Source organism: Pleuronectes platessa, chromosome 13 (genome assembly GCF_947347685.1).
Source record: "Pleuronectes platessa chromosome 13, fPlePla1.1, whole genome shotgun sequence".
NCBI classification, from domain to species: domain Eukaryota; kingdom Metazoa; phylum Chordata; class Actinopteri; order Pleuronectiformes; family Pleuronectidae; genus Pleuronectes; species Pleuronectes platessa.
The window spans coordinates 6,098,099-6,124,366 of NC_070638.1; the positions used below are offsets into that span (position 1 = coordinate 6,098,099).

At 40.7% G+C, this 26,268-nt stretch overlaps 4 protein-coding genes across 11 annotated transcripts in view; 3 read left to right on the forward strand and 1 right to left on the reverse strand.

Annotated features, from left to right (window-relative positions):
- LOC128454202 (retinal homeobox protein Rx2) lies at positions 1-16,097 on the reverse strand. 3 transcript variants are annotated; one of them, XM_053437503.1, is made up of 5 exons: positions 14,434-16,097; positions 13,957-14,178; positions 6,053-6,175; positions 2,915-3,171; positions 1-2,268 (listed from the first exon to the last, which is right to left on the reverse strand). In XM_053437503.1, exons 2-5 carry the CDS (start codon positions 14,054-14,056, stop codon positions 1,831-1,833), a joined length of 918 nt encoding a protein of 305 aa, XP_053293478.1. In that variant the 5' UTR covers positions 14,057-14,178; positions 14,434-16,097; the 3' UTR covers positions 1-1,830. The 3 variants fall into 3 exon arrangements, with proteins under 3 accessions (XP_053293478.1, XP_053293477.1, XP_053293476.1); XM_053437502.1 differs by having other exon boundaries at positions 15,838-16,092; XM_053437501.1 differs by lacking the exon at positions 14,434-16,097 and adding an exon at positions 7,104-7,218 and having other exon boundaries at positions 6,053-6,554; positions 13,957-14,094.
- LOC128454200 (excitatory amino acid transporter 1) lies at positions 15,093-18,965 on the forward strand. 2 transcript variants are annotated; one of them, XM_053437499.1, is made up of 12 exons: positions 15,093-15,233; positions 15,445-15,649; positions 15,863-16,000; positions 16,423-16,630; positions 16,706-16,748; positions 16,834-16,897; positions 17,009-17,183; positions 17,257-17,335; positions 17,426-17,490; positions 17,564-17,758; positions 18,142-18,276; positions 18,517-18,965. In XM_053437499.1, the coding sequence occupies exons 2-12, from the start codon at positions 15,505-15,507 to the stop codon at positions 18,650-18,652; spliced, it is 1,383 nt and encodes a 460-aa protein (XP_053293474.1). In that variant the 5' UTR covers positions 15,093-15,233; positions 15,445-15,504; the 3' UTR covers positions 18,653-18,965. The 2 variants fall into 2 exon arrangements, with proteins under 2 accessions (XP_053293474.1, XP_053293473.1); XM_053437498.1 differs by having other exon boundaries at positions 17,257-17,490.
- Positions 15,105-26,268, forward strand: part of LOC128454199 (excitatory amino acid transporter 1-like) — an 11,756-nt gene continuing 592 nt past the window's right edge. The window contains exons 1-10 of one of the 5 annotated variants that reach the window (XM_053437496.1): positions 22,719-22,853; positions 23,065-23,269; positions 23,486-23,623; positions 24,046-24,253; positions 24,331-24,373; positions 24,459-24,522; positions 24,634-24,808; positions 25,047-25,280; positions 25,354-25,548; positions 25,920-26,054. In XM_053437496.1, coding sequence (XP_053293471.1) covers positions 23,125-23,269; positions 23,486-23,623; positions 24,046-24,253; positions 24,331-24,373; positions 24,459-24,522; positions 24,634-24,808; positions 25,047-25,280; positions 25,354-25,548; positions 25,920-26,054 — 1,337 coding nt within the window. In that variant the 5' untranslated portion in view covers positions 22,719-22,853; positions 23,065-23,124. Of the gene's footprint in view, positions 15,234-22,713; positions 22,854-23,064; positions 23,270-23,485; positions 23,624-23,742; positions 23,780-24,045; positions 24,254-24,330; positions 24,374-24,458; positions 24,809-25,046; positions 25,281-25,353; positions 25,549-25,919; positions 26,055-26,268 lie in introns of those variants that run through there. The other 4 variants (XM_053437494.1, XM_053437493.1, XM_053437492.1 and 1 more) reach the window with 4 other exon arrangements.
- The window catches only part of LOC128454201 (excitatory amino acid transporter 1), a 10,874-nt gene continuing 7,319 nt past the window's right edge, over positions 22,714-26,268 (forward strand). The window contains exon 1 of the mRNA XM_053437500.1: positions 22,714-22,853. The gene's annotated coding sequence lies outside the window, so the exon portion shown is untranslated. The remainder of the gene's footprint in view (positions 22,854-26,268) is intronic.

A 26,268-nucleotide genomic window follows, 5' to 3' on the forward strand; every position in this document is an offset into this window, starting at 1 on the left:
TTTAAAAACCTGGAAGAACTAGAAATTAGTATACAATGATACTGAAAATGGATGAAAAAATAACAATCATCCACAAATATTCATAAATGTTTTTGCTAGTAAAAAGAAAAGTTCCTTCTTATTTCTTTGGCCTTTTCGTCCACCGGTGTGAACAGGGATTAGAACAAAACAAACAGCAAAACCTATACAACTGTGGATGATGCCATTTCTAAAGGCTGTGCTATGCAGACAATTGAGGACAGTGTTATCGATGGAGTCGTATTGATTCAGGTATTGATCAACTTAACGTCATGACACATTTTGATAAAGGGATGGGGGAGACGCTTAGCAAGATCTTTTCCCTCGAGTCCATGGAACAAAATGTAATTTGATTTATTGATTTAGAACCACAGAAGAAATCCTAATCATGAAAAAGGTTGTTTTGCTAACACAGCAGCCTTCGACATCAGCTTAATGCATAAACATAAAAAAGAAACACGTTGTCATCTCCTCCCATTTGTGGTCCAACAGTTTTTTTAACTGTGCTATTTCCAAGAGGTACGAGGGGCTGCCAGCATCCATTAACTTTCTCAACTGAAATCCATTTGACTCAAGTGACTATTGTATCAACAATGTAATAAGAAGCATCCTTTACCAATAAGGATGAAGACCAAGACCGTAGTAGTAGTGATGTATCTGTAAATTAGAAATAAAATAAACGAGCAAGTTTGAGGGGGGGTTAATCAGGTCTTTTAAAGGGGTTTTCAGGGGCATCTGAGGGCATGCTGTCTATGGCTGAAAATCCGGGGTTAATCGCTTTAAAAGCAGTAATTAGGTGTTAAGAGGTATGCTTGTCTGTTTAAATTAGCCCTCGAACCAGATTATGCTCTCTGACTTCCGATAACCTCCCCCATTCAAACTCCTTGCTCTCCAAAAGGCCATTTTAATGCTTTAAAAAAAGTAATCAGGTTGCTTTTTAACCCAAAATACAATAAAGAGATGAAACTTTTTATCATACGAAAGTACAGTAAAAAATTTAAATTAAATGGACAAAGTGAAAAAGCCAAACAATCAGATATACATGGGGAAAAAAACAAGTTTATACCAACAGTAACTATTTCTTGAGGATTTAGATACCAACAAACACCCTGAAAGTGCAGTTCAGTGGCCATTTATGTAAACCTCATGTTATCACTTCAGGGAAACAGGAAGATCTTACACTCAGGTACCTGTAGTGAGAGTTAGGTTCAGAAATTCTAAAGTATATTTCAACAAAAAGGTCAGAACGCCACTGGATTAAGACAGCACACGTATATAAATGTTTTGAAATCTGTAAAGTAATAACTCTAAATGGGAAAATGTTGCTAATACTGACCACATGGCTCTGCTAAGTCTCTCATATACTATAGTGTATTTCATTGTTTCAGTAAAATGTCTGAAACTGGTCAGAAATATACAAAATTAACAAGGACACTAATTGAAAGTGTCAAAACATTCACGTTGAAGATTTCCTCTCACTCCAAAAAAAAAGAATATTCCCAAACATCTAGTGCTCAACCAAAGTAATGACCACCAGAGATTTGATCATTATTCCTTGAGACCAAAAACCTTGTTTGGTCAAAATTAATAACTTTTTTAAAGTGAATTTTTAAAACCCCAAAAATCACAACAAGTCCAATTTGAGAGTTGCTTATTAGCCTCGTTTTAAAAAAAAAAAAATAGCAGCCTCTCAAACGCCTTTGGGGTCATGTACTGTATCCTCTTCATCAGTACATGAAACTAATTGTTGAAAAGCAGTTTGTAAACATTCACGGGAGCAGCTCAGAAAACCGTCCATAGTGCCGCGCCACATCACATGTGCTGCCAGGTTTTATCCATCGACTGAATGTGCTCTTTGGCCTTCATCCTGAGTGCTGCGATGCTGGTACTCCTGTCATCCTCCATTGGGTATTTATCGTTGAAGCTGGGAGGGCACTGGTAAGCAGGTGGGCCCATGGGCTGCATACCTTGAACCATGCCAGATGGGTTGTTGAGAAAGCCATGGCTCTGATAGGCGGGCTGCAAGCCCTGCGGTGAGCCCATAAACCCCGGGATGCTATGCATGGGCGTGGCACTGGACATGGGTGAGGTCAGCCAGGGATCCAGGGGCATCGTGTTGCCCACGGGACCAACGTTGGGAGGCATGGAGGGGCGACTGAAGGAGAGCATGGGGGAGTCGTGAAGCTTCATGGTGCTCGTGTCCATCTTTTCTTGACGTCGCCACTTGGCCCTTCGGTTCTGGAACCACACCTGAACAGAGAGAAAGGAAATGAGATGAGATGCAGTGACGAAATGGCACTGAGACATAAGAGCAGGAATACAATCATGAGACAAATACATGTAAGAGGGGATTGTGTTGTGTGCCAATGTGTATTTTCCTTTATTATCATTAGGTAGTGAAGAAGTCGGCCGCATTCCACTCCGTCACAGAGGTTATGTTGTTCGCCCCTGTTAATTTGTTTGTTTGTGGTTTAGTTTGTTTATTTGTTGTCAGGAGGATTACGCACAATCGTCTGAACGGATTTCAACGAAACTTGGTTGAGACAGAATGAGACATGGGCCGAGTAAGAAACGGTTAAATTTTGTTGTGTAAACCAACAAAAGACAGATTCCAGGATTATTTAATTTGTCATTTTCTTTAACATTGTGAGATAGGGTATTTTTTGTTGATGTTGTTTTTGTTTACATTTTCACAGAGTTCCCAGTGAAGAATAACTGATCTCGATGACAAAGGCAGGCACATGTAAGGGACCGTTATCAATTCTCAATTCGGCGTGGCTTGATTGGATTCAAGGGAACTCTTGGACCGTGGCGATCTGAGCATCACTCTAGTTTTGTTGGATTCTGAAGCATGAATTGATTAAATGTGTCACTTTGGCGGTTTTGTAATCTTTACCTGGACTCGGACCTCGGGCAAGTTGACCTTCATCGCCAGCTCCTCGCGGCTGTAGACGTCCGGGTAGTGGGACTTCTCGAAGGCTCGCTCCAGCTCATGAAGCTGATAGGTGGTGAAGGTGGTGCGATTTCTTCTGTGTTTCTTCTTAGTGTGCTCCTCCTCTTTCAGGGTCTCCGGAGACTCCTCGCCATCGTCCACGCTCTTCTGCAGGTCGCTCATTTCTCCATCACACTTGTCACCTGAGAAAAGGTCAGATTCTGAAATGAAGAAGAGAAAACATAAATAAGTTAGAAATCTTGTGTCTTAAATAACAACAACAGACACCCACTTGTTTATCTTCCTTGTTGGGGATTTACATCCATCAACACCTTTCAGAATTGATGAAACAACGACCAACTGGTGTGCAACTGGTATCAAGCCACTAAGCAGCCCTTAAATTTGGCAACACTGCCAAGTTAACAAATCTTATTGGCAGAGTAAAGCCAATGACGTGAGGGCAGAGCAAGGTTGAGCTAAAAGAGCAATTAGGGATCTAAGTAAGTATACAGAGGCTACGACCTAAACCACAAAGCCAAATCCACCAGTTTAGGGGCCTCACTGTGCATTACCACACCGATAACATCCCATATTAATTCATCCATGGGATTGGAAACCTTAAAGAAAATGTTTGGCTCTCCAGACTTGTGAGGATAGTGATTCACAAATACGGACATTAACTTCCTAAGTTACTTGACACCTTGTCACCAGAAGTTAATTTGCAGCTGTTGACGATATCCGACTATAAATCGTTTTGCGTGAACATGAAGACTTTAACAGTATTATGATCACTAGACAAAAATCTTTCTTATTACATTTTATACTTGATTTACATTATATTGTATTTGATTTAGTTCGAGGACAAAAACGTGTCTCCAGGAGAAACCGTCTTTACTCGTGTGATTGTGAATTATATCAAAATAAAAGAAATTTTGGGGATATTCAGTCTGATCAAAAAGTGAAACGTTAACTCCTCTCCTCACGATAAAACAGCTTAATGACTGATGAGCCTTTATAGGGTTGATGGTTTGGGAACCCCGGGGGTTCAGTGAGTCCAAATGACAACGTCTTTCACTGAATTCTTCCCCTGCAGTAATCCCATGGTAACAGATGCCACCAGTTAAAGCTGCGAGTGCCCGCCTCCCCTAATCTAACAAGGGACTTAAATTGGCTTCTGCACAGGTGGAGTAAAGAGCCATATTGTGTGATCCAAGAAATTGATGTAGAGCATGTGAACCATGTGTGTGTGTGTGTGTGTGTGTGTGAAGAACAAATGCTTTTTAATCGTATCACATCACTGGTCATTATCACATAACTGGTTTGCAATTGGAAGGACTTTGTGGTTGCAAAAGCTTTGTGGTCAGAGTTTGTTGTGATATTGAAAACGTGATTATTATAAACATGAATATAGAATGAATGGGATGTTTTTGTTCTGAATGACAGCACATGTTTTCCATATCAGCAGCTTGCTGAACTACGGCCATTGCATATGGTTCCACCTGTGGTGTGACAAGGCAATCAACACCCCATAGTGGCTTCAAGCCTGCAATATCAGGATCAAATATTGATCAGCAATTGTGGTGATATAAATGTTGAGTTTCTTCACGTGTTTCCATTGAAATCGGATTCTGTGGCCAACTTGTATTATGTCTCTAGTGGATCTAAGGAGAAAGATATCATTCCTGTCTCTTTCCTCTGTCAACATCCTGGTCCTCCATCGGACAGAAATGCTCCAGCCGAGCTCACCCACCATCTTCTGTCTGTTGTTTTTACTGTAGTCTGATTGTTATTGTACTGTTCGCATTAAGTATTTGTCTGCTATGATAATCAGCTGTGTATATTTGCTGCTTACATGGATAACATGCCATATTCTCACTGTGGCAGGTAAGAAGATGCAGTTTTTAGGGGTCCTCATGATGCATATGACATTAGTTAGGCTGAATAAGTTACACCAGGCCACATTCTGGCAATATGAGTAATACATCACTTGTGGATTTGATGGTATCCTTGATTCTACAGTGCTTTAACTTCTCTTATTGTTGCTATAGCCTAATTTACATGAAATATTTCAAATAACATAGTATAAGTTTATAAGATTGCATACAGCAGGTGATCGTGTCAACCACATAGGATTTATTTTCCAAAAGTGACTGAAAATTCAAAGTATCTATTAACATCCCTGATTTACAGTGGGTAGCAATGATATAAACGACCACTGGCCTCCAAAGCTCTTACTTTCAGCCAGAGTCACCTGTTGGTTCACATTCACTCGTGCAAGAAGATAAATTCTAAGTTTCCCAAAGTTACCAGAGCAACAGATAAATTAGGCAGAATGGACTTTTCTCATGATCATCATTTAAACAACAAGAGCACAAGTGAAGCTAATGACATTAACCTTCGCTCCCTGCCAGTCCGGTGTGTCGCTAACACATCATCAGCTGCCACACGTGTATGACATGCCAGTGAAATGTATATAATAAGATGTACAAAGCTTTCCTCACATTTGGCTTCTTATCGATAGATATAAAGCAGGTCAACAGAGAGTCCTCATATGATTTTGTCAGGCATGTTTTCTCTAATTTCAGAGCAATGTATTAGAGATGGGAGAAGAAAATCAGGATTCAACAGCGTAGCCTGGACCCTCATGAGTAAAGCTATATCATGGTGTTGAGCCAGTTTGATCGAGAGCCATTAGTGGATAATCCATCATTCTTCCACCTACTAGCCTTTCTATCAAGGTTTTTCTAGAGTACCTACTTCAAATGTAAATATTATATTATTCAAACCAAAATTGCATCTTTTTAGAGGGATGTACACAAATATACAGTAACACCACTGAATGTTGTTACTGTAATATCAAACAAGCCTCAATGACCAATAAAGACAAGATGGCATTTAGCTTCTTAATGGAAGAGCACTCGTCCAAAACAGTGGGAAAACTTTGGGGGAGTATTGTGTTCTATTCTCTGACAAACTTAGTTCCGCTCCAATTCCACTTGTTGCATGGTTAAAGACAATATGCCCTGAACTTATTACACTTCAAAGACATTTACTGGAGTTTCTGTGGTCGACAATAGCTTTTTTAAATCTCAAAAGACTCACCATGATAGGAGGAATGCTGGGAGCTGTCGCCCAGTTCTGGAAGGTGCCCATACGGGTCGAGCTGGACCTGCTTCTCAGAGTGATGAAGGTCTTCTCCGTTGGCCTTTTGTTCGTCACCATCTCCTACCGAATGGAGTAAAGGGTCCTGGTCTTTAGTGAATCCCAGTATGACATCGATACTGTGGACCCTGCCTCCACTGCTCGACCCGGCATTTTTTGCAATGTCATAGTTGTCCAGGCAACTATCGTCCACTATTCCAAGGGCATCCATTGACAAATGCATCCGATCCTTTGTAAACACTTTTTCTCCTCCTCGAAAAAAGACTTGGAACGTGACAAAGTGGGACTAAGCAAAGCAGCTGTCGAACCGAGCGCTTTAGGTTCTGCTTCAGGTGCAATGGGGCAGATTTATGTGAAGCATGGGGGCCGTATCCTTTAAGGATAACTTCTGTGACGTTCAATATAGTGTTTCCACAGAAGCAGAGCAAACTTGCACCTTCGGCTGCAAGTGAAAAGACAAATACAGTGCAGCTGTGAATTTACATTTAAAAAGTACTTATAAGTGCTCTGAACAAACTGTTTAGAAATTAGACATGATACTTGTATTACTGAGCAGTTTTACATGTTTTGAATATTATTAACTGCCTTAATAATGCACGTGAATAACTAGGCATAATTCTTATTACTAATGATAATTACAGCCATAAACTTGTGTTAATGAGATAAAGTGAGAAAGAAAATAAAAATACGAATAATTCAGTTTTGGATCTGAGTATGTTTAGCATGTAGCAATCAAATCATCTTTCCAAACTGTTTCCCATCAGTTTTTACTTTGACTCATCACATGTTAAAAGAGTTACTTCAGCTGAGAGTCGTTGGTTTATACACCCAAAGACATTTGAGCCTTTTGACAGGCAGCAAAAAACAAGCTGCATTTTGTCAATATTTTTTTTAATCTTTTAATGAAATAATGAACCTTACAGAAACCTATTCACAGAAAAATCTTAGATTTAAAACAGAAATCCCACAGATAAACATTAAGTAAACTTACCGCTCTTCAGGTTCCTGCAACGCACATGGTGTCTACATAGTCCATAAGTCGACTAATGACACTAACAACATGTAGTGTAGGCACTTGTTGCTCCCAGTTAAGTCCTTGAAATCCCCTGCACACAAGTGAGCAAAGGAGCGACTGTTGGGAGCCTTCAGCAACAAGCACAGATAATGTTGTTCTCCTCTGGAAAAACTCTCCTTAACCACACAAGACACCAAAGCTTGCGGGGGAATGGTCGTAAAACCAAAGGGTTTAAGAGGTTTATTAATTGGAATCCTTCCCCTTTAAGAATGACTGACAGTTGTTTTCTGGTCAAGTAATTGCTCCAAATGTGTCCTGCATTCAGACCACAGAGGGAGGTCATTGCTAATGAAGCCTCCACAAAACTTTCTTTCAAAAAATCTATTGTCTGAAAGATAATGGCTCGTACTGAGAGTTTTCACTAATCCTTTCATTATAGACAATGTAAGGGAGAAAAGACACAGAGATGGACTTTTAATTTGAATGGCTACACACTGTTCATAAAATAGTTTAATTCAAGTAGGCACCTGATTCTTCATGGGCACCGCTGCGTTTGGAGCGGCAGACTTTAATAATGAAATGAAACAAAGCGGTGAACACTCGCGGTTTAAAGCAAACATTTTTTAACACTGCATTGTTTTGTAGGGGAAAGGGAAGGGGCTTATTCTCGTTATAGTGGTTCTCTAATTAAGGAATTTATCAAATCTATTTTTTATTTTTGGTTACTATAAATAGCACAGAACTAATGAGATGCCCTGAACTTTAATAATAGACGACGGATGCTGCACGTTTCATGGTCGGATCAGGAGGAGCAGCAACAAGGCAAATGAGCGATGAGTTAAAATGCAGGTCTAGAGAAGCAAAGTAATAAATGGACAATCCGCTAACCTACTTTAACCTAATTAGCCTAGTTTAACCTAATTAATTCAAACGCGACCAATTAGTGGACAAAACCAATGTTGAACCTGTTCCCAATTATCCCTTTAAAATGTCTCCGTTGCAACTGTGACTCAGAATCATATTGCTTTCATGTGTTGAATAAATAAACAAATAGCGTGGCCTGTCAGACTGTGAACTTGTTGCGCTTTCCTCTTATGGTTCCCAGTGGAATTGGGCTGGGGGCATCGGGGGTGTTGCATCCTGCAGCCTACACAGTTCTACTTGGCCACTTGGCAGAACCGAAGCTTTGGCAGCTCCAGTAGGTGTTGCAGAGATCAATCCTGTCCTTAATGAGCCTAAAGACTTCACTAGAGATTTCCTCTGACCTCACTCCTCCTATGCGGAAGATATATTTAGGAGCTCTTTGCACGCCAAACACAAACTCCAACCAGAAAAGTGCTGCCGCATTTTTGTGCATATCTAACACAAGAACACAAATGTGTAGATTTTTTAGCATTGAGTAAAGTCTCGAGCATCAGAGCATCAAATCATTTAATGTCATATTTGTATACCCACGTCATTTGAGTTTTTCTTGATTTAGACAAATATTTTTGGCAGAAACTTCGCAGATCATTGAAAGCATAGAAATAATAATTAAAAAAAAACATTACAGTAATAAAAAAGTATTTCTGCTCACACAAGGGTCGAGGGTCAATCGTTTCACCATCTTCTCTGAGTCCGACTGACACAGACGTCTTCACACTTGTTTCTAGGAAGAGGGCATGTGTCTAAGCAGCTGAGGAATTCTAAACGCCAACAAGTTTAAAGCCATCTGGCAACACTGGGCTGCGTTGCCAATGCTTCTATGGGCAGAATGCCTATGGGTTAAGTGGCTTTGGCCCTACACCTTTTCATGGTTGTCAAGGTTGTTTTCCAAGAGAGCAGAAACTGCAAAGCCTTTTTACTTTTGCCTGAGACCCACAAGCTTCCCTAACAGACACATGAAGTAAAGAACTTAAAGATGCTTCCGTGGCAGGATTTACTGTGAAGTAGGTTGCGACCATATGATGACGGTAAGACAGTCCAGCCATGTGAGATATTTCATTTTGCGGAGCCAGCTTTTTCCAACTTTAACTATATGCACAAAACTCCACTGGAAAAAACAACCAATTTCCATATCGATGTATTCATCAATTAATAAGATAATTATGCTACTTGTAATATCTGGCAAAACGTTGAGAGGAGCATTAATTGCCTTAGTAAGCTGATATCATAAGAGAATCAATGGACTTAGGGGATGATAATTAGTCTGATAATTAGTAAAGGAGATGAGAAGATTCACTGTGATTCTGTCCATTCATTTGTACACCGAAAGATTGATGGATATAATTATCAGATGTGGGTGTGTGTGTGTGTACAGCATTCACATTATAAAAGAAGAGTTTGAAGTTATTAATCATATTATATTCATTAATCATATAAAGTGGAACTGATATCTATGTTATCAGTGCAAGTAAATCCATTGTATATATAGAATAGTTGGTAATCTCAGTTGACTGAAGCATGTTTGTGTTGCATTAAACCACTGGTGTATATCAGTGGTTCATCTTCATTAATGGCTCAGTTCCATTAGCGTGTTAGCTTGTGTAATGCATGTTCCGGCCTCGTAGTGACACACACATTCATGGGACTCAGCTTATGATGACCCGTGGTGATTTAAACTCGTTAAATAGGTCAAAATGTCAGATCTTGCATCTGTATTTGGAAATTCGACGATGCTATCGACAGGTAATCAATTCTCAGATCCAATTTAAAATATTCTGATGCAGACTCCATCAAAGAAAAATATTAATATAAGACCTGGTCCTAATACCAGCCAAGTCATAGATGAGGGGACTTGATAATCATTTTATCACATTGATATATTAAAGCTGTCCCTCTTTGCCTGTTTCCCCATTATCCTAATTGAGTACAAATTGGTTAAGAGGGTGCAGCATAGCCATCAAGCTCCTTAGTTTTATCAGATGACAATTTAAGCCCATGGCATCCTATTAGAAAGAAAGCGGCTAATGTTTAAAGGCGCTGTGTCAGCTTACAAGGGGGAAAGGGGGATGGTGAGCAGCAGGGGGATGACAGGGAGACAATGGAAAGGGAGGGTAAAACGCTGGTCATGTGATCAGTTTAAACGTGAAGGAAAAGCTCATTGGGTCACTTAGTGTACAGTCGTAGATGTCAATATCAATATCTTGTTTATTTTTTTATTTCAAACAGAATCTTTATTCAATGCTGACGCTGCTTTGAAGCTAATTTAAAAAAGGAAAAATATGTCTCATGTCTTTAAAAACAAAAAATATCAACCAAAACCATTTCAATATCAGAGTGAACAGAGGAGGACAAACCGGTATCAGGGTAGAAAGTCTAATCCTAGCTTATGCAGTATGTCCTATGAGGTGCTCTATAGGTACAAGCATTTCAAAATGGCTGCCAAAGCAAGGTGCACACACACCCAGGGGGGGAACATGCTGTATTTTAACCCGGTGCACTTGTCCTATACTTCTATGCTATTTTAAAATATGGTTATTTAACATTTGAACCATTGCAAACAATGACACATAGGTCGGGGGGGAAATATATGATTGGAGCATCAGGTATATCTCTTTTTTTAATCTTTTAGTTTGTCTCAACAGCCCCCCCTCCTCCATTCATCCAGATTACAGGACCTTCATTGCCCTATGGTCTTCTTCTTCTTCTTCTTCATCTGGTTAATCGGCGGGTGGCAACCAACATCAAGTTGTATTACTGCCATCCACTGGGTGTTTCAATATCATATTACTTCTTCTTCTTCCTCATTTAGAACTGTATTTATTACTACCCTTGATATTTGATAGCGGGGGGGGGGGGGGGGGGGTGTATCGGCTATCTGAAGTGTGGCAGAAGGAGTCTTGAGCGCTCTGTGAGATGAGTCGTTAAACGTGATTACATTTAGAATGATATTTACAGACCAGAGATGTTTCCTGGACAAAGGCAATGCATGTAGAATTTTAGAAGAAGTTCTTTGTTCTTTATTGGTTTTAAAAAACATGTAAAAAATCCATCCATCTATCCGATTTGATAGATAGATAGATAGATGGATACTTTATTAATCCCCTGGGAAATTCAGATCATCCAGTAGATTGTACACTTAACACATCACTGACATACTTTCATAAATCACATACGGAGAACAAATTTACAGATACAGGAATGCAATGATGTGATTGTGTCAGTGTCCAGTAGGAAAGTGTTCTTGTGCTGCTGGAGTGGGTAGTACAATAAAATATCAAATGTACATATATAAAAACAGCAGAAAAAAAAATATATCTAAATATATAAGAATATGATGCATACATTCCTTGCACATTGTTCGCACATTTACATGTGTTGTAAATCTCTTTATCCTCACTCCACCTTGTCCAGGAAGCCTAAGCTCAAACAAGTGTGTCCACGCATAAGCACAGTGTATTAAAAGGTTAGAGGGTAGACAAAGAAGCAGGTGGCTTTGAGTAAAGCTTTCCTTAAAGATCAGTGTCTTATCATCAGCAGCATTACCCATAGGCATTACCACATTACAGTAATGTTGTTAGCAGGGGAAAACAATTGACTCCAGCCGCACCTGAGCGGAGTCAGTGAGCTCACTCTATGAAACATTATCTTATTAATCTAATCAATTAGTCACACGTAACTGTCTGATTGTGGTTAACCAAGCTGGTTACTGGTCCTCATCCTTGTATGACTCTATGTGTGGATTAGTTAGAATAAGACAGTACTAATACCTTTTTGTCTTCTTTTGCATCCTTGCCACACTCGCAGTTTATCCTCATTTCTACTCCCAAAGTAATGAAGGAAGACAAAGTTCTCTTGTCTTTGTATGTTGGCACAGACTGACCTAACGGGGGCGCTGTGACTGAAGATCAGTAAACCTTGAAGTACCTTGAGTACTTCAACTAAAGGTCTGCATGGTTTAGTTTGAAATCTCCCCTGACCTGGATTTGACAGAACACATGTCTATACGTTTGGTATTTGCATTTTAATTATAGCAATGAAGGATCTTTATATATATACTTTTTCATACTTATACAGAGGTACTTATTTGTATCTTTTTAATACTAATTGTAGTAGTTGCATTTTAGCAAACCTTTTCATTTCAAGCTGAAACAATCGGCGCATTCTTCCACATCAAGATACACAGGTTATTTAATTCCATCAGAAATTTAATTCATTTTTATTTGTAAAGCATCAGATCAAAACACACATTATCTCTCCGGGCATTTTGCAGTGTAAGTTAGTTTCCATGTTGACTCTAGACTTGACCCATGTCTATTTAAGGGTGGTCTGCTCAGGCCCCGACTCTATTTTAATAAGATTATCTGATCCGAGAGCTGCAGCTTGGCACAGATTTGCAGTTACTTGGTGCCTTTAAGTTCTTTGACAGGGCGGCACTCCTTCACATTGTGCTGAGCACCATCTCTAAGATACCGTTTTGTGCTTCGACAGTTTATAGATTCTAGTTTAACCAAAGAAACTGTAAACAGCTAACGCACTGAATAGCTCCTGTGCCGCCCAGCGGGGTCATCACTGTGTGGACAGTGATGACGACCTGGAACTGTGAACCGTGAGTCAGTCACAGACCTAGATACTGACTCTTACACACACAAAAACTAAAAGTGGACTTATGTACCTTATTCTTGGAATAAAGCTTGAATAACAGTCAAATAGAATCTTAAACAATAAACAAAACTTATTGAAATCCTGGGTCTCTGTGATGTTTTACAAAAATGACTGACATGTCATTCAGTTCACATTCTCCGTTGGACTATGAGACACCAACGTCATTTAAAATCTGCCTTTTCACTTGATAATTGAGGACAACTAGCACGTCTGCATCCCCTGAGTGTGTAAGGTGATTAAATAATAATTGTTTTAAAGCGCGCTGCCTAGGAGATGTGTTTAATGGCGGCTTCTTGAAACTGAGCCCTGACCAGTTATTGCTCACGGAGCCTAATCTGCTTCTCTGGCTAATTTGAGCGCCGAGGAAATAAACCCCCACCTAAAGCTACCTTTTAAGCCTGGCTCGCATCCGTTGATGTCACACACGCATCACATGACGCCGCAGAGGGAAGCTAGTTCAAACTGCCTAATGCACGCCCGCACGCTTATATAAAGAGCTGTCAATCAATGCATCTCAGTTGTTATGGCTTTGTAATAAGCTGTATTGCTGGTAAATCAATAACGCTCATCATCTTGTAATATATTATCCACAGCTTGAATTAAATGGAATTAATGGAATTTAAGTATTTAATCAAGTGTTTGTGTATAAGGAAAATTATTTATATTTTTTTTACAAGTCACAAGTTTGTATTGTTCACTGAACACACTAGTTTATTGTCTTGTGTGGCAGATGGACCACATCTGGAAGAGTTTGCTAAAAAAGATCCAGAAGAGTTGTAGTCATTAAAATACTCAGATCGATGGATCATATTGTATCTGAAGAAGTCAGACTTTTTGGTTTGTTTGTTTTTATATTGATGGTTCTGAGACAAACATGAGGCGGGGGCCCACTTTAAGTCATACTTATCACACCTGCTAATCCCTGTTTATGGATATGTAGGTCATATTTCCTATGCTATCTCTCAGCAATTCACAAAGAACATTAGCACACTAATAATGCACACTTTTGTCCATGAAATATCAATATCTCTGAATTTTATTTCAAACAAAGTCCTTCTACTGAAAGACACAAAAACATTTAGACAGTGTAATGTTATTTCGATTCTTGCTGTGCACGAGGAAAAAGCACCTTTCATACACAGAGAGAGATTCATGGTGCACAATCGATTTTAAGCTGGACTTCATGAATATGATTTTCTTAGCACTGTAGCCAGTCGTCCTATTAGCATCTTTGCTTACTCACTTTTCTTCCACCAGCTTCCTCTGGTACACCTCAAACTCCTCCCTGGATATGACTTTGGATTCTGGGCTTTCCTTCCCACGTGTTGCTGCTTCTTCGTCATCTTCCTCTTCCTCCTCTGATGAAACTCTTCAACTTGTCCCCAAACATTTGATTCATGAGAAACGCCACAGCTCTCTTCAAATAGACGTTATTCAGTCCTGCAGGGATGAGGGGAGTCGAAGGCTGCAGGAGAAGTATAACGTAAAAAAACAACAAATTAACAACAAGAGCATCTCACTATTCAGACTTCTCAAAGTGAAACGTTGGATATTGTGTGCCGAGATGATCAGACTGTATCAATAACTTGTGGCTGGAGGAAAACCTCTCAAGAGCTTAGCTCATAATTGGCAGCCGACAGACAATGGAGAGTCACTGTAAACAAGAAGCAGGATGATAGACCTTCAGGATGAAGGCGGCTGTTGCTTCCCCGGTAATTACCTCTGCAAAGAAGATTGTGTTTTAGCCCCTGTCCATTGGTTTGTGTGTTTGTTTTATCTATTGGTTTCCACTGACTCCAAAAAACACATCTCAAACTACCCCTGGGTTGATGCCTGAGAGTCAAATTTGATTTGATAGTGACATTAGATAGTTTCCATTTCACAATCATCTATATCAGATCCTCAGCCCAGTTTGCACCATTTCAAGGGATTTTCCTGTATGTCCTGATGGGATTCCTGTCACTTGTAGATTTGTAACTATAACGTAAGCTGACTCTGTAACTTAAACAGACTCAAGTTGCACTAAGATACTTAAAATCTCCCTGATTAGCTCCACCGTCCTCCACCTTTGTCATATTGTCCTCATGAGACTCAGTGTTTTAAGGACACAGTTGACTTAACACCTCAGTGACCTAGAACCTTTGTACCCAACCCAGAACTAATAAGGCTGTGTACGTCAAGCTTTCAGGACTTACTTATAATCACAGAGTATCTGTTTGAATTATTTTCCGACAGACTAAAGCCACATTATTCAACTTTAACAAGGTGTGGCAACTTTGTGATTAGTTATAATAATAGTAAAATACACATTTTATAGAAATAAAATCTATAGGCTAAAGAAAAGAGAGTAAAATGAATAAATTAACCATTTGCCAAAGACACAAAGTTGATGATTAATGTAGTGAAGTGAATTTGTTTGAAATCAGCCAAGAGAAGAACAACTGGACTTTCCGACCTATTGATTACTTTGACTTACTGCTGACTGGACTTTATGCATTACAAGGACTAACAAATCAAAAGGTGATTTTTACAACATGTATTTATTCATTTAATTGTTTATTTGAGTTATTTAAGTACCAACCAAATGTGAGAAGTTCACCTTTATTATTTCTCTTTAGTTACTTCTGTCATGTTATTGATTTGTCACTTGTTGGTGTCTTTATTTAACTACAAGTTCATTTTCATAATTGCATCCTGGAGAATTATTCACATAAGTCCTGTTGTCCTATAGAGACAACAAACACTTGTCTCTGTCGTTCTTCACAGTCTTTGAGGACCAACAACCAAAGAGATGGAAACAGATTGTCTTCAGTCTGAGTTGACCTCAGTAGAAGTTGCAGAACCTCAGGAAATTCAAACATACCACAGATGTAATATTGTGGCGTTCCTGAAGAGAAACACTTTTGTTATTCTCACAGTTACAGCTGTTCTCTCAGGTAAGTGATCATCAAACATACTTCACTGTGGAAATTCTACTTTAATCCACCGTTGATCTGTTTTATAAGACAGGTTGGGACCTGCTGCTTTATATTAACATTCTTATTCTCTATCACTTCTCATTGAAGAGGCTCTGTTATATATATATTTTTTAAAACTCTGCCTTATGACAAACACAATAACTGACCAGCCTGTGCTTCTGCTTCTTCGAGGAATTGGTCTGGGCTTTGCTCTACGACCCATTCACATGTCAGACAGGGATGTCAGATACTTAATGTTTCCTGGAGAGCTGCTGCTGAGAATCCTGCAGATGCTGATTCTTCCTCTCATCATTTCAAGTCTGATTTCAGGTAAGATGCACTCATCAGCCTGTTCAAATGGATTTTCAGGCTCTTGACAAAGACACGGTTTGACCCACATTTCATGTCGTAATGGCTCCTGTTAATAATCAACCCACGTGGATAAACATGAGTCATCTGTTTGTCGAACTGAGGCTCTCAGAGATGGTAGCTTTGCTAAAATTGCTTATAAACGTATAGACTATAGTATATAGTACTTTCGTTCATGGTTTCACCTTTTTTGATACTCTGCGTTTGTTATGTTATAAAAACATTTGAACTATCAATACGTATCAAAAGGATTTTATAGATTGTATGGATTTATATTTATATTTTAATATTTGAATGTTTGAATCAGGTTTTTAACCCAATAAACAGATTTCCATTGATACAGTATGTGAATGTGAACCTGTTGCCCCTTCTCTTTTCATCAGGCACATCGTCTGTGGACAGGAAAGCTTATGGGAGAATTGGACTGAGGGCGGTTTGCTACTACCTGCTCACCACACTTATTGCTGCATTCACTGGCATCGTTTTAGCCGTCATCATCCAGCCAGGGAACTGGTCCAGGAACACCTCGGCCTCCTCTGGTGGTAGAACGGAGGCTGTGCAGAGCGTGGACGCTGTTCTGGATCTTATCAGGTTTGTGTGATGATAATTATAAACCAAGTTGGATATCAGCCTCCAAAAACACCCGGATATGTTTTTTTATTTTAGAAACATGATCCCCTCCAATCTGGTTGAAGCTTGTTTCAGAAAGGTAAGATCTGCAGTGGCTATGATTTGTCTTTATATTGATACTCTCACATATTGTTACTGACTTTTAACATTTGCTTGTTCTCCAGTTTAAAACAGTTTATTCCAGGAGTGTTTCTACAGGATTTAATATCACTGAGGCCGGTGAAGACAGTGAGACTCCTCTTTTTATTTACCTGCAAGGCATAACCTTAATTATTCCTATCAACATTGATACAATCTAATTTTGCCGCTTATTTTACTGTCATCATTTGGACCCTGTAGACAACACTGTACCAGTGCCGGGCTCGTCAGATGGTATGAATATGTTGGGGCTGTTGGTCTTCTCCGTGGCCTTCGGCCTCATTCTGGGCAGCATGGGGTCTCAGGGAAAACCTCTGAGGGATTTCTTTGACTGCCTCAATCAAGCTATTATGCATCTGGTCAACATATTCATCTGGTAAGCAGGGAAATCTCACATTTAGACTGAGATTGTTTCCTAGACGAATGTGTGTCACCTCTGTTTACCACAGGTACTCCCCTGTGGGAATCTTCTTCCTGATGGCAGCGCAGGTGGTGAAGATGACAGATATGGGAGAGATGGGCCAGGAAGTAGGGATGTTTACTCTCACTGTGATTGCTGGCCTGCTGATTCACAGTTTCCTCACTCTGCCCCTCATCTACTTTTCTGTCACACGGAAGAATCCCTTCAGATTCATGAGTGGTGTTCTGCAGGCTCTCGCTACTGCCTTTGGGACGTCATCAAGGTGAGCCAGTGCATTAATACCAAACATGAATGCATAACAGTTAAAACGTCTTTGCTCTTCTGTGTTTTCACAGCTCTGCAACTTTACCTGTAACTCTTCACTGCATGGAGGTCAATCACAGCATGGACACACGGGTGACCCGCTTCATGCTGCCTACTGGTGCCACTATGAACATGGATGGTGCAGCCCTCTATGAAGCAGTGGCAGCTTTATTCATAGCCCAGCTACATAATATTAATTTTGACTTCGGTCAAATCATCGTCCTCAGGTGAGTTCATACAGAAACCTTGACTATGTAGAAGTAGGTCTGTCTGTATCTACATATTTACATATAAGTCTAAAAATAACTTTTTTTAATCATTTTGTGTTGCTCCCTTTATTGCTCCCTATTATTATTGATAACACTAAACAACTTGTATTAGTCTTTGGCATTTAAATAGGTAGAAAGCAGACGTAACAGCACAGGACCAGTTTCCTATAAGGTTATCCTGGCTCTTGCTGATTGGTTGAGCTTGCACATTAACATTTTTAACGTACGACTTCACAAACCTAACTGACTGATCATAATTGGCTGATGCTAAGATCCCTGCAAATGCTGTTATGCTTGTTTTGGATATACCCCAATAAATGGATAACGATGCTTCGTCCCAGTTTGATTGTTACAGCTGCAAGCACTGGTGCAGCAGGCATCCCACAGGCTGGACTGGTAACCATGATGATAGTGTTGTCATCCGCTGGACTGCCCACTGAAAATATCTCACTGCTTATCATGGTTGATTGGATTCTGTGAGTGAACATTTCTTCACAGGGTTGTTTAAGGTCTCGACGTTAAGGTTGGAGATAAGAACAATAAAGTTTAGAAACTTTATATTTTGTTGATCCTGTTTGGAATGGAAGGACAAAAAAAAAAAACGATTTGAGGAAATTGAATAGTTTCTTTCAGCTGTAACATTTTGAAATCAAACTTTTATCTCGTTGGTCAAGTTCCTGCTATAACCTGAGATATTCATGTTTGTTTCTTGAAAGTGATCATTTGAGGACAACCACCAACGTACTGGGAGACTGTATTGGTGTCGGTGTGGTTCAGCATCTGTCCAGACGTGAGCTGCAGAGCTCCGGGCCTGCAGGAGAAAGTTTGATGGAAGAAAACCTCCAACTATGAGTTTCATGATACTTGACAGAATCATTTTCTATAAGCTTATGATTCGTTATAGCAGAATTACTAATCAAACCAAACTTTCTGAGATAAATATATTTGACATGCTTTGGCTTCACTTTTGAGCAGCTTGCAGTCTGTCGGCCATGATTATCTACAATCTGTGATGTATCCTAGCATAACTCTGTTACTGTATATATTTTGTTCTATATTGTTGTTTTTATATTGTTGTTTTATGTTGAGTGCACCAACGAACGACACCAAAGCAATTTCCTGTATGTGCAAACATACTTGGCAAATAAAAGAATTCTGATTCTGATCTGATTCTGATAACCGACTGTAGTGGTCAGGGTTTCTCACAGGGAACACTCTGCCACCACCTGGTGGTAGGAAAGTCAGTGACCCAGTTACATATGCTATTCATATAGGCCTATACTGAACTGTTTAATATTTTATGGTGCTACATTTCATGGAATCAAACACAGCACAATGCTTCACTGCAACTGAAATGATTGTGGTGTGTGTTTACTCTGCAAAAAGCTTCTGGTTTATTGAATAAAAACATCAGAAGATCCTTTCACCTGCTGACGATTAAAAACATCTTCAGATAGTGAAGCACTCGAAAAAAGACAATTAAAAGTTCAGAGAACCTTTCCTCAAACTCCTCCCTTGGATATGACTTTGGATTCTGGGCTTTCCTTCCGACATGTTTCTGCTTCTTCGTCATCTTCCTCTTCCTCCTATGATGATACTCTTCAACTTGTCCCCAAACATTTGATTCATGAGAAACGCCACAGCTCTCTTCAAATATACGTTATTCAGTCCTGCAGGGATGAGGGGAGTCGATGGCTGCAGGAGAAGTATAACGTAAAAAAACAACAAATTAACAACAAGAGCATCTCACTACTCAGACTTCTCAAAGTGAAACGTTGGATATTGTGTGTCGAGATGATCAGACTGTATCAATAACTTGTGGCTGGAGGAAAACCTCTCAAGAGCTTAGCTCATAATTGGCAGCCGACAGACAATGGAGAGTCACTGTAAACAAGGTGCAGGATGATAGACCTTCAGGATGAAGGCGGCTGTTGCTTCCCCGGTGATCACCTCTGCAAAGAAGATTGTGTTTTAGCCCCTGTCCATTGGTTTGTGTGTTTGTTTTATCTATTGGTTTCCACTGACTCCAAAAAACACATCTCAAACTACCCCTGGGTTGATGGCTGAAAGTCTAATTTGATTTGATAGTGAACTTTGATAGTGTCCACCTCATGGCCATCTTTAGCAGATCCACATCCCAGTTTACACCAGCTCAAGGGATTTTCCTGTATCTCCTGATGGGATTCTTGTCACTTGTAGATTTGTAACTATAACGTTAGCTGACTCTGTAACTTAAACAGACTCAAGTTGCACTAAGATACTTAAAATCTCCCTGATTAGCTCCACCGTCCTCCACCTTTGTCATATTGTCCTCATGAGACTCAGTGTTTTAAGGACACAGTTGACTTAACACCTCAGTGACCTAGAACCTTTGTACCCAACCCAGAACTAATAAGGCTGTGTACGTCAAGCTTTCAGGACTTACATATAATCACAGAGTATCTGTTTGAATTATTTTCCCGAAAGACTAAAGCCACATTATTCAACTTTAACAAGGTGTGGCAACTTTGTGATTAGTTATAATAATAATAAAACATACATTTTATATAGATAGATAGATAGATAGATAGATAGATAGAATCCTTTAATAGTCCCACAGTGGGGAAATTTGAGGGTTTACAACAGCAGCGCAGGTACAGTGCAACAAGAGAAAAAGAAAGAGCAAAAAAAACATAGTAAGAAACAAAAACAACAATGAGCAACAAAAAGTAAATAGTAAATAAATTGTAAATAATAGAACAATTAAATAATTAAATTAAATCATTAAATAAATTGCACAAATTGTGTTGTGTGTTAAATGGGATCACAGCTGGTTGTACAGTCTGACAGCAGCAGGAAGGAAGGACCTGCGGTACCTCTCCCCCACACACCGGGGGTGAATCAGGCGGAGGCTGAAGGAGCTGTTAAGAGCTGCCAGGGTGTCCTGCATGGGGTGGGAGGAGTTGTCCATCAGGGAGGATAGTTTAGCAACCATCCTCCTGTCTCCTACCACCTCCACCGTATCCAGTGGACACCCAGCACACTGCTGGCCTTCCTGATGAGCTTGTTAAGTCTCTTCCTGTCGGCTGTCGAGATGCTGCTGCCCCAGCAGACCACTCCAAAGAAGATGGCTGATGCCACCACCGAGTCGAAGAAGGTCCTCAGGAGTGCTCCCTGCACACCAAAAGACCTCAGACTCCTCAGCAGATAGAGTCTGCTCTGTCCCTTCTTGTAGATAGCCTGTGTGTGATCAGTCCAGTCCCGATTATTGTTCAGGTGAACACCCAGGTACTTATAAGATCTCACGATGTCAATGTCCGTTCCCTGGATGTTCACTGGTGTCGGAGGAGAGTGTTTACTCCGGTGGAAGTCCACCACCAGCTCCTTGGTTTTTCCAGAGTTGATCTGGAGGCAGTTCCTCTGGCACCATGTTATGAAGTCCTCGTTCAGTTCTCTGTACTCCTTGTCATCACCGGCAGAAATGAGGCCGACGATTGCAGAGTCATCAGAGTATTTTTGCAGGTGGCAGATAGTGGAGTTGTATGAGAAGTCCGAGGTGTAGATGGTGAAGAGGAATGGAGCTAGAACGGTTCCTTGTGGGGCCCCCGTGCTGCAGGACACCAGGTCAGACTCACACCCGCGTATCCGCACATACTGTGGACAGTTGGGGAGATAGTCCAGGATCCATGCGGTGAAGTGGTGGTCCACTCCGGTCTGCTCCAGCTTGTCCCTCAGAAGTAGAGGCTGGATGCTGTTGAAGGCACTGGAGAAATCAAAGAACATTATCCTCACAGTGCTTCCAGCCTTTTCCAGGTGAGAAAGGCATCTGTGTAGCAAGTAGATGACAGCGTCATCCACCCCGATGCCAGACTGGTAGGCGAACTGGAGCGGGTCCAAAGATGAGCTCACCAGGGGGCGGAGATGTACAAGGACCAGCCTCTCTAGCGTCTTCATCAGGTGGGATGTTAACGCCACCGGTCTGAAGCTGCTGAAGTCCTTGGGTCGCGGGGTCATTGGGACTGGCACCACGCAGGAAGTTTTCCACAGCTGTGGTACTCTCCCCAGCCTCAAGCTCAGGTTGAAGACGTGCGTCACTATCCCACACAGCTGGACTGCGCTGGACCTGAGGAGCCTTGAGCTGATCCCGTCTGGACCCGTGGCCTTCCTCACCTTCATCCTGCTCAGTTCTTTCCTCACCTGGGCAGTTGTGAGGGACAAGTTGGGGGATGGGGGCTGAGTGCCGTGGGTTATTGGGGGGGGGGGGGGGGGCGCTGATTGTGGACTGTGGTGTATGAGGAGTGGGGGAGGGGAGACGAGTGTTGTGGGGGAGGGGGTGGGGGAGAGGGGGGGCAGTCCACAGGGGGTTGCAGCAGCAGAGAGGACTGGATGGGGGGAGGGGGGAGTGGCTGATCGAATCTGTTGAAGAACAAGTTCAGGTCATTCACCCACTTCTGGTCCCCCGTAGGCTGTTGGTTGGGCCCCTTGAAACCAGACATGGTCTTCAGGCCCTTCCAGACCCCGCTGATGTTGTTCTGCTGCAGCTGGTCCTCCATCTTCATCCTGTAGACTTTCTTCCCGTCCCTTATCTTCCTCCTCAGCTCCCTCTGCACAGTCTTTAGCTCATCCCTGTTACCTGATCTAAAGACCCTCTTCTTTTCCTTGAGGAGGGCCTTTATTTCAGGGGTGATCCATGGTTTGCTGTGGGAGAAACACTGTACAGTCCTGGTGGGGACGGTGTTCTCCATACAGAAGTTGATATAGTCCGTTATGCAGGTAGTGAGACTGTCGATGTCCTCCCCATGGTCATCACTGAATACTTCCCACACAGTAGAGTCAAAGCAGTCCTTCAGAGCCTATAGTAACTATAACAGAAATAAAATCTATAGGCTAAAGAAAAGAGAGTAATATGAATAAATTAACCATTTGCCAAAGACACAAAGTTGATGATTAATGTACTGAAGTGAATTTGTTTAAAATCAGCCGAGAGAAGAACAACTGGACTTTCCGACCTATTGATTACTTTGACTTACGGGTGACTGGACCTCATGCATTACAAGGACTAACAATTCAAAAGGTGATTTTTACAACATGTATTTATTCATTTATTTGTTTATTTGAGTTATTTAAGTATCAAACAAATGTGAGAATGTCACATTTAGTATTTCTCTTTTGTTACTTCTGTCATGTTATTGATTTGTCACTTTTTGGTGTCTTTATTTAACTACAAGTTCATTTTCATAATTGCATCCTGGAGAATTATTCACATAAGTCCTGTTGTCCTATAGAGACAACAAACACTTGTCTCCGTCGCTCTTCACAGTCTTTGAGGACCAACAACCAAAGAGATGGAAACAGATTGTCTTCAGTCTGAGTTGAACTCAGTAGAAGTTGCAGAACCTCAGGAAATTCAAACATACCACAGATGTAATATTGTGGCGTTCCTGAAGAGAAACACTTTTGTTATTCTCACAGTTACAGCTGTTCTCTCAGGTAAGTGATCATCAAACATACTTCACTGTGGAAATTTTACTTTAATCCACCGTTGATCTGTTTTATAAGACAGGTTGGGACCTGCTGCTTTACATTAGCATTCTTATTCTCTATCACTTCTCATTGAAGAGGCTCTGTTATATATATATATATTTTTTAAACTCTGCCTTATGACAAACACAATAACTGACCAGCCTGTGCTTCTGCTTCTTCAAGGAATTGGTCTGGGCTTTGCTCTACGACCCATTCACATGTCAGACAGGGATGTCAGATACTTAATGTTTCCTGGAGAGCTGCTGCTGAGAATCCTGCAGATGCTGATTCTTCCTCTCATCGTTTCAAGTCTGATTTCAGGTAAGATGCACTCATCAGCCTGTTCAAATGGATTTTCAGGCTCTCGACAAAGACACAGTTTGACCCACATTTCATGTCGTAATGGCTCCTGTTAATAATCAACACACGTGGATAAACATGTGTCTTCTGTTTGTCGAACTGAGGCTCTCAGAGATGGTAGCTGTGCTAAAATTGCATATAAACGTATAGACTATAGTATATAGTACTTTCGTTCCTAGTTTCACCCTTTTTGATACTGTGCCTTTATTATGCTATAAAAACATTTGAACTATCTATACGTATCAAAAGGATTTGATAGATTGGATGGATTTATATTTATATTTTAATATTTGAATGTTTGAATCAGGTTTTTAACCCAATAAACAGATTTCCATTGATACAGTATGTGAATGTGAACCTGTTGCCCCTTCTCTTTTCATCAGGCACATCGTCTGTGGACAGGAAAGCTTATGGGAGAATTGGACTGAGGGCGGTTTGCTACTACCTGCTCACCACACTTATTGCTGCATTCACTGGCATCGTTTTAGCCGTCATCATCCAGCCAGGGAACTGGTCCAGGAACACCTCAGCCTCCTCTGGTGGTAGAACGGAGGCTGTGCAGAGTGTGGACGCTGTTCTGGATCTAATCAGGTTTGTGTGATGATAATTATAAACCAAGTTGGATATCAGCCTCCAAAAACATCTCATATATGTTTCTTTATTCATAGAAACATGATCCCCTCAAATCTGGTTGAAGCTTGTTTCAGAAAGGTAAGATCTGCAGTGGCTATGATTTGTCTTTATATTGATACTCTCACATATTATTACTGACTTTTAACATTTGCTTGTTCTCCAGTTTAAAACAGTTTATTCCAGGAGTGTTTCTACAGGATTTAATATCACTGAGGCCGGTGAAGACAGTGAGATTCCTCTTTCTATCTACCTGCAAAGCATAACCTTAATTACTCCTATCAACATTGATACAATATACTTACACCTCTTATTTTACTGTCATCATTTGGACCCTGTAGACAACACTGTACCAGTGCCAGGCTCGTCAGATGGTATGAATATGTTGGGGCTGTTGGTCTTCTCTGTAGCCTTCGGCCTCATTCTGGGCGGCATGGGGTCACAGGGAAAACCGCTGAGGGATTTCTTTGACTGCCTCAATCAAGCTATTATGCATCTGGTCAACATATTCATCTGGTAAGCAGGGAAATCTCATTTAGTCTTAGATTGTTGCCTCGATGTGTTTCACCTGTCTCTAGTTTGTCATCAGTTCACTTTGTATTTAAGTCACCTGCTCCCCACACCTCACTGTGACATTATGTTTGTTACATACCCCAAATTATTAGGGGAAGCCTCGAGGTTATTGTTTGAAAATCTATATATCCATGTCCTCATCCCATGAACAACTAGTGTGTGTCACCTCTGTTTACCACAGGTACTCCCCTGTGGGAATCTTCTTCCTGATGGCAGGGCAGGTTGTGAAGATGACAGATATGGGAGAGATGGGCCAGGAAGTAGGGATGTATACTCTCACTGTGATTGCTGGCCTGCTGATTCACAGTTTCCTCACTCTGCCCCTCATCTACTTTTCTGTCACACGGAAGAATCCCTTCAGATTCATGAGTGGTGTTCTGCAGGCTCTCGCTACTGCCTTTGGGACGTCATCAAGGTGAGCCAGTGCATTAATATCAAACATGAATGCATAACAGTTAAAACGTCTTTGCTCTTCTGTGTTTTCACAGCTCTGCAACTTTACCTGTAACTCTTCACTGCATGGAGGTCAATCACAGCATGGACACACGGGTGACCCGCTTCATGCTGCCTACTGGTGCCACTATGAACATGGATGGTGCAGCCCTCTATGAAGCAGTGGCAGCTTTATTCATAGCCCAGCTACATAATATGAATTTTGACTTCGGTCAAATCATCGTCCTCAGGTGAGTTCATATAGAAACCTTGACCATGTAGAAGTAGGTCTGTCTGCATCTATCCATTTACATATAAGTCTAAAAATAACTTTTTTAAATCATTTTGTGTTGCTCCCTATTATTATTGATAACACTAAACAACTTGTATTAGTCATTGGCATTTAAATGGGTAGAAAGCAGACATAAAAGCACAGGACCAGTTTCCTGTAAGGTTATCCTGGCTCTTGCTGATTGGTTGAGCTTGCACATAAACATTTTTAAAGGCGACTTCACAAACGTAACTGACTGATCATAATTGGCTGATGCTAAGATCCCTGCAAATGCTGTTATGGTTGTTTTGGATATACCCCTTTAAATTGATAACCGATGCTGCTTCCCAGTTTGATTGTTACAGCTTCGAGCACTGGCGGGGCAGGCATCCCACAGGCTGGACTGGTATACATGATGATAGTGTTGTCATCCGCTGGACTGCCCACTGAAAATATATCACTGCTTATCATGGTTGATTGGATTCTGTGAGTGAACATTTCTTCACAGGGTTGTTAAAGTGTCGACTTTAAGGTCTGAGATAAGAACAATAAAGTTTAGAAACTTTATATTTAGTCGATCCTGTTTGGAATGGAGAGACAAAAAAACTATTTGAGGATATTGAATAGTTTCTTTTCACCTGAAACATTTTGAAATCAAACTTTTATCTCGTTGGTCAAGTTCCTGCTATAACCTGAGATA

Excerpts from the sequence above, each read along its gene's own strand:
- LOC128454200 (XM_053437498.1), top strand. The coding sequence starts at position 15,505 with ATGGAAACAGATTGTCTTCAGTCTGAGTTGACCTCAGTAGAAGTTGCA. Across the intron at positions 15,650-15,862 it reads AGTTACAGCTGTTCTCTCAG|GAATTGGTCTGGGCTTTGCT; the intron begins GTAAGTGATCAT and ends TGCTTCTTCGAG. Across the intron at positions 17,491-17,563 it reads GCCTTTGGGACGTCATCAAG|CTCTGCAACTTTACCTGTAA; the intron begins GTGAGCCAGTGC and ends GTGTTTTCACAG.
- LOC128454202 (XM_053437501.1), bottom strand. The coding sequence starts at position 6,335 with ATGCATTTGTCAATGGATGCCCTTGGAATAGTGGACGATAGTTGCCTG. Across the intron at positions 3,172-6,052 it reads CCAGCATTCCTCCTATCATG|AATCTGACCTTTTCTCAGGT; the intron begins GTGAGTCTTTTG and ends TCTTCATTTCAG. Across the intron at positions 2,269-2,914 it reads TGCCCGAGGTCCGAGTCCAG|GTGTGGTTCCAGAACCGAAG; the intron begins GTAAAGATTACA and ends CTCTCTGTTCAG.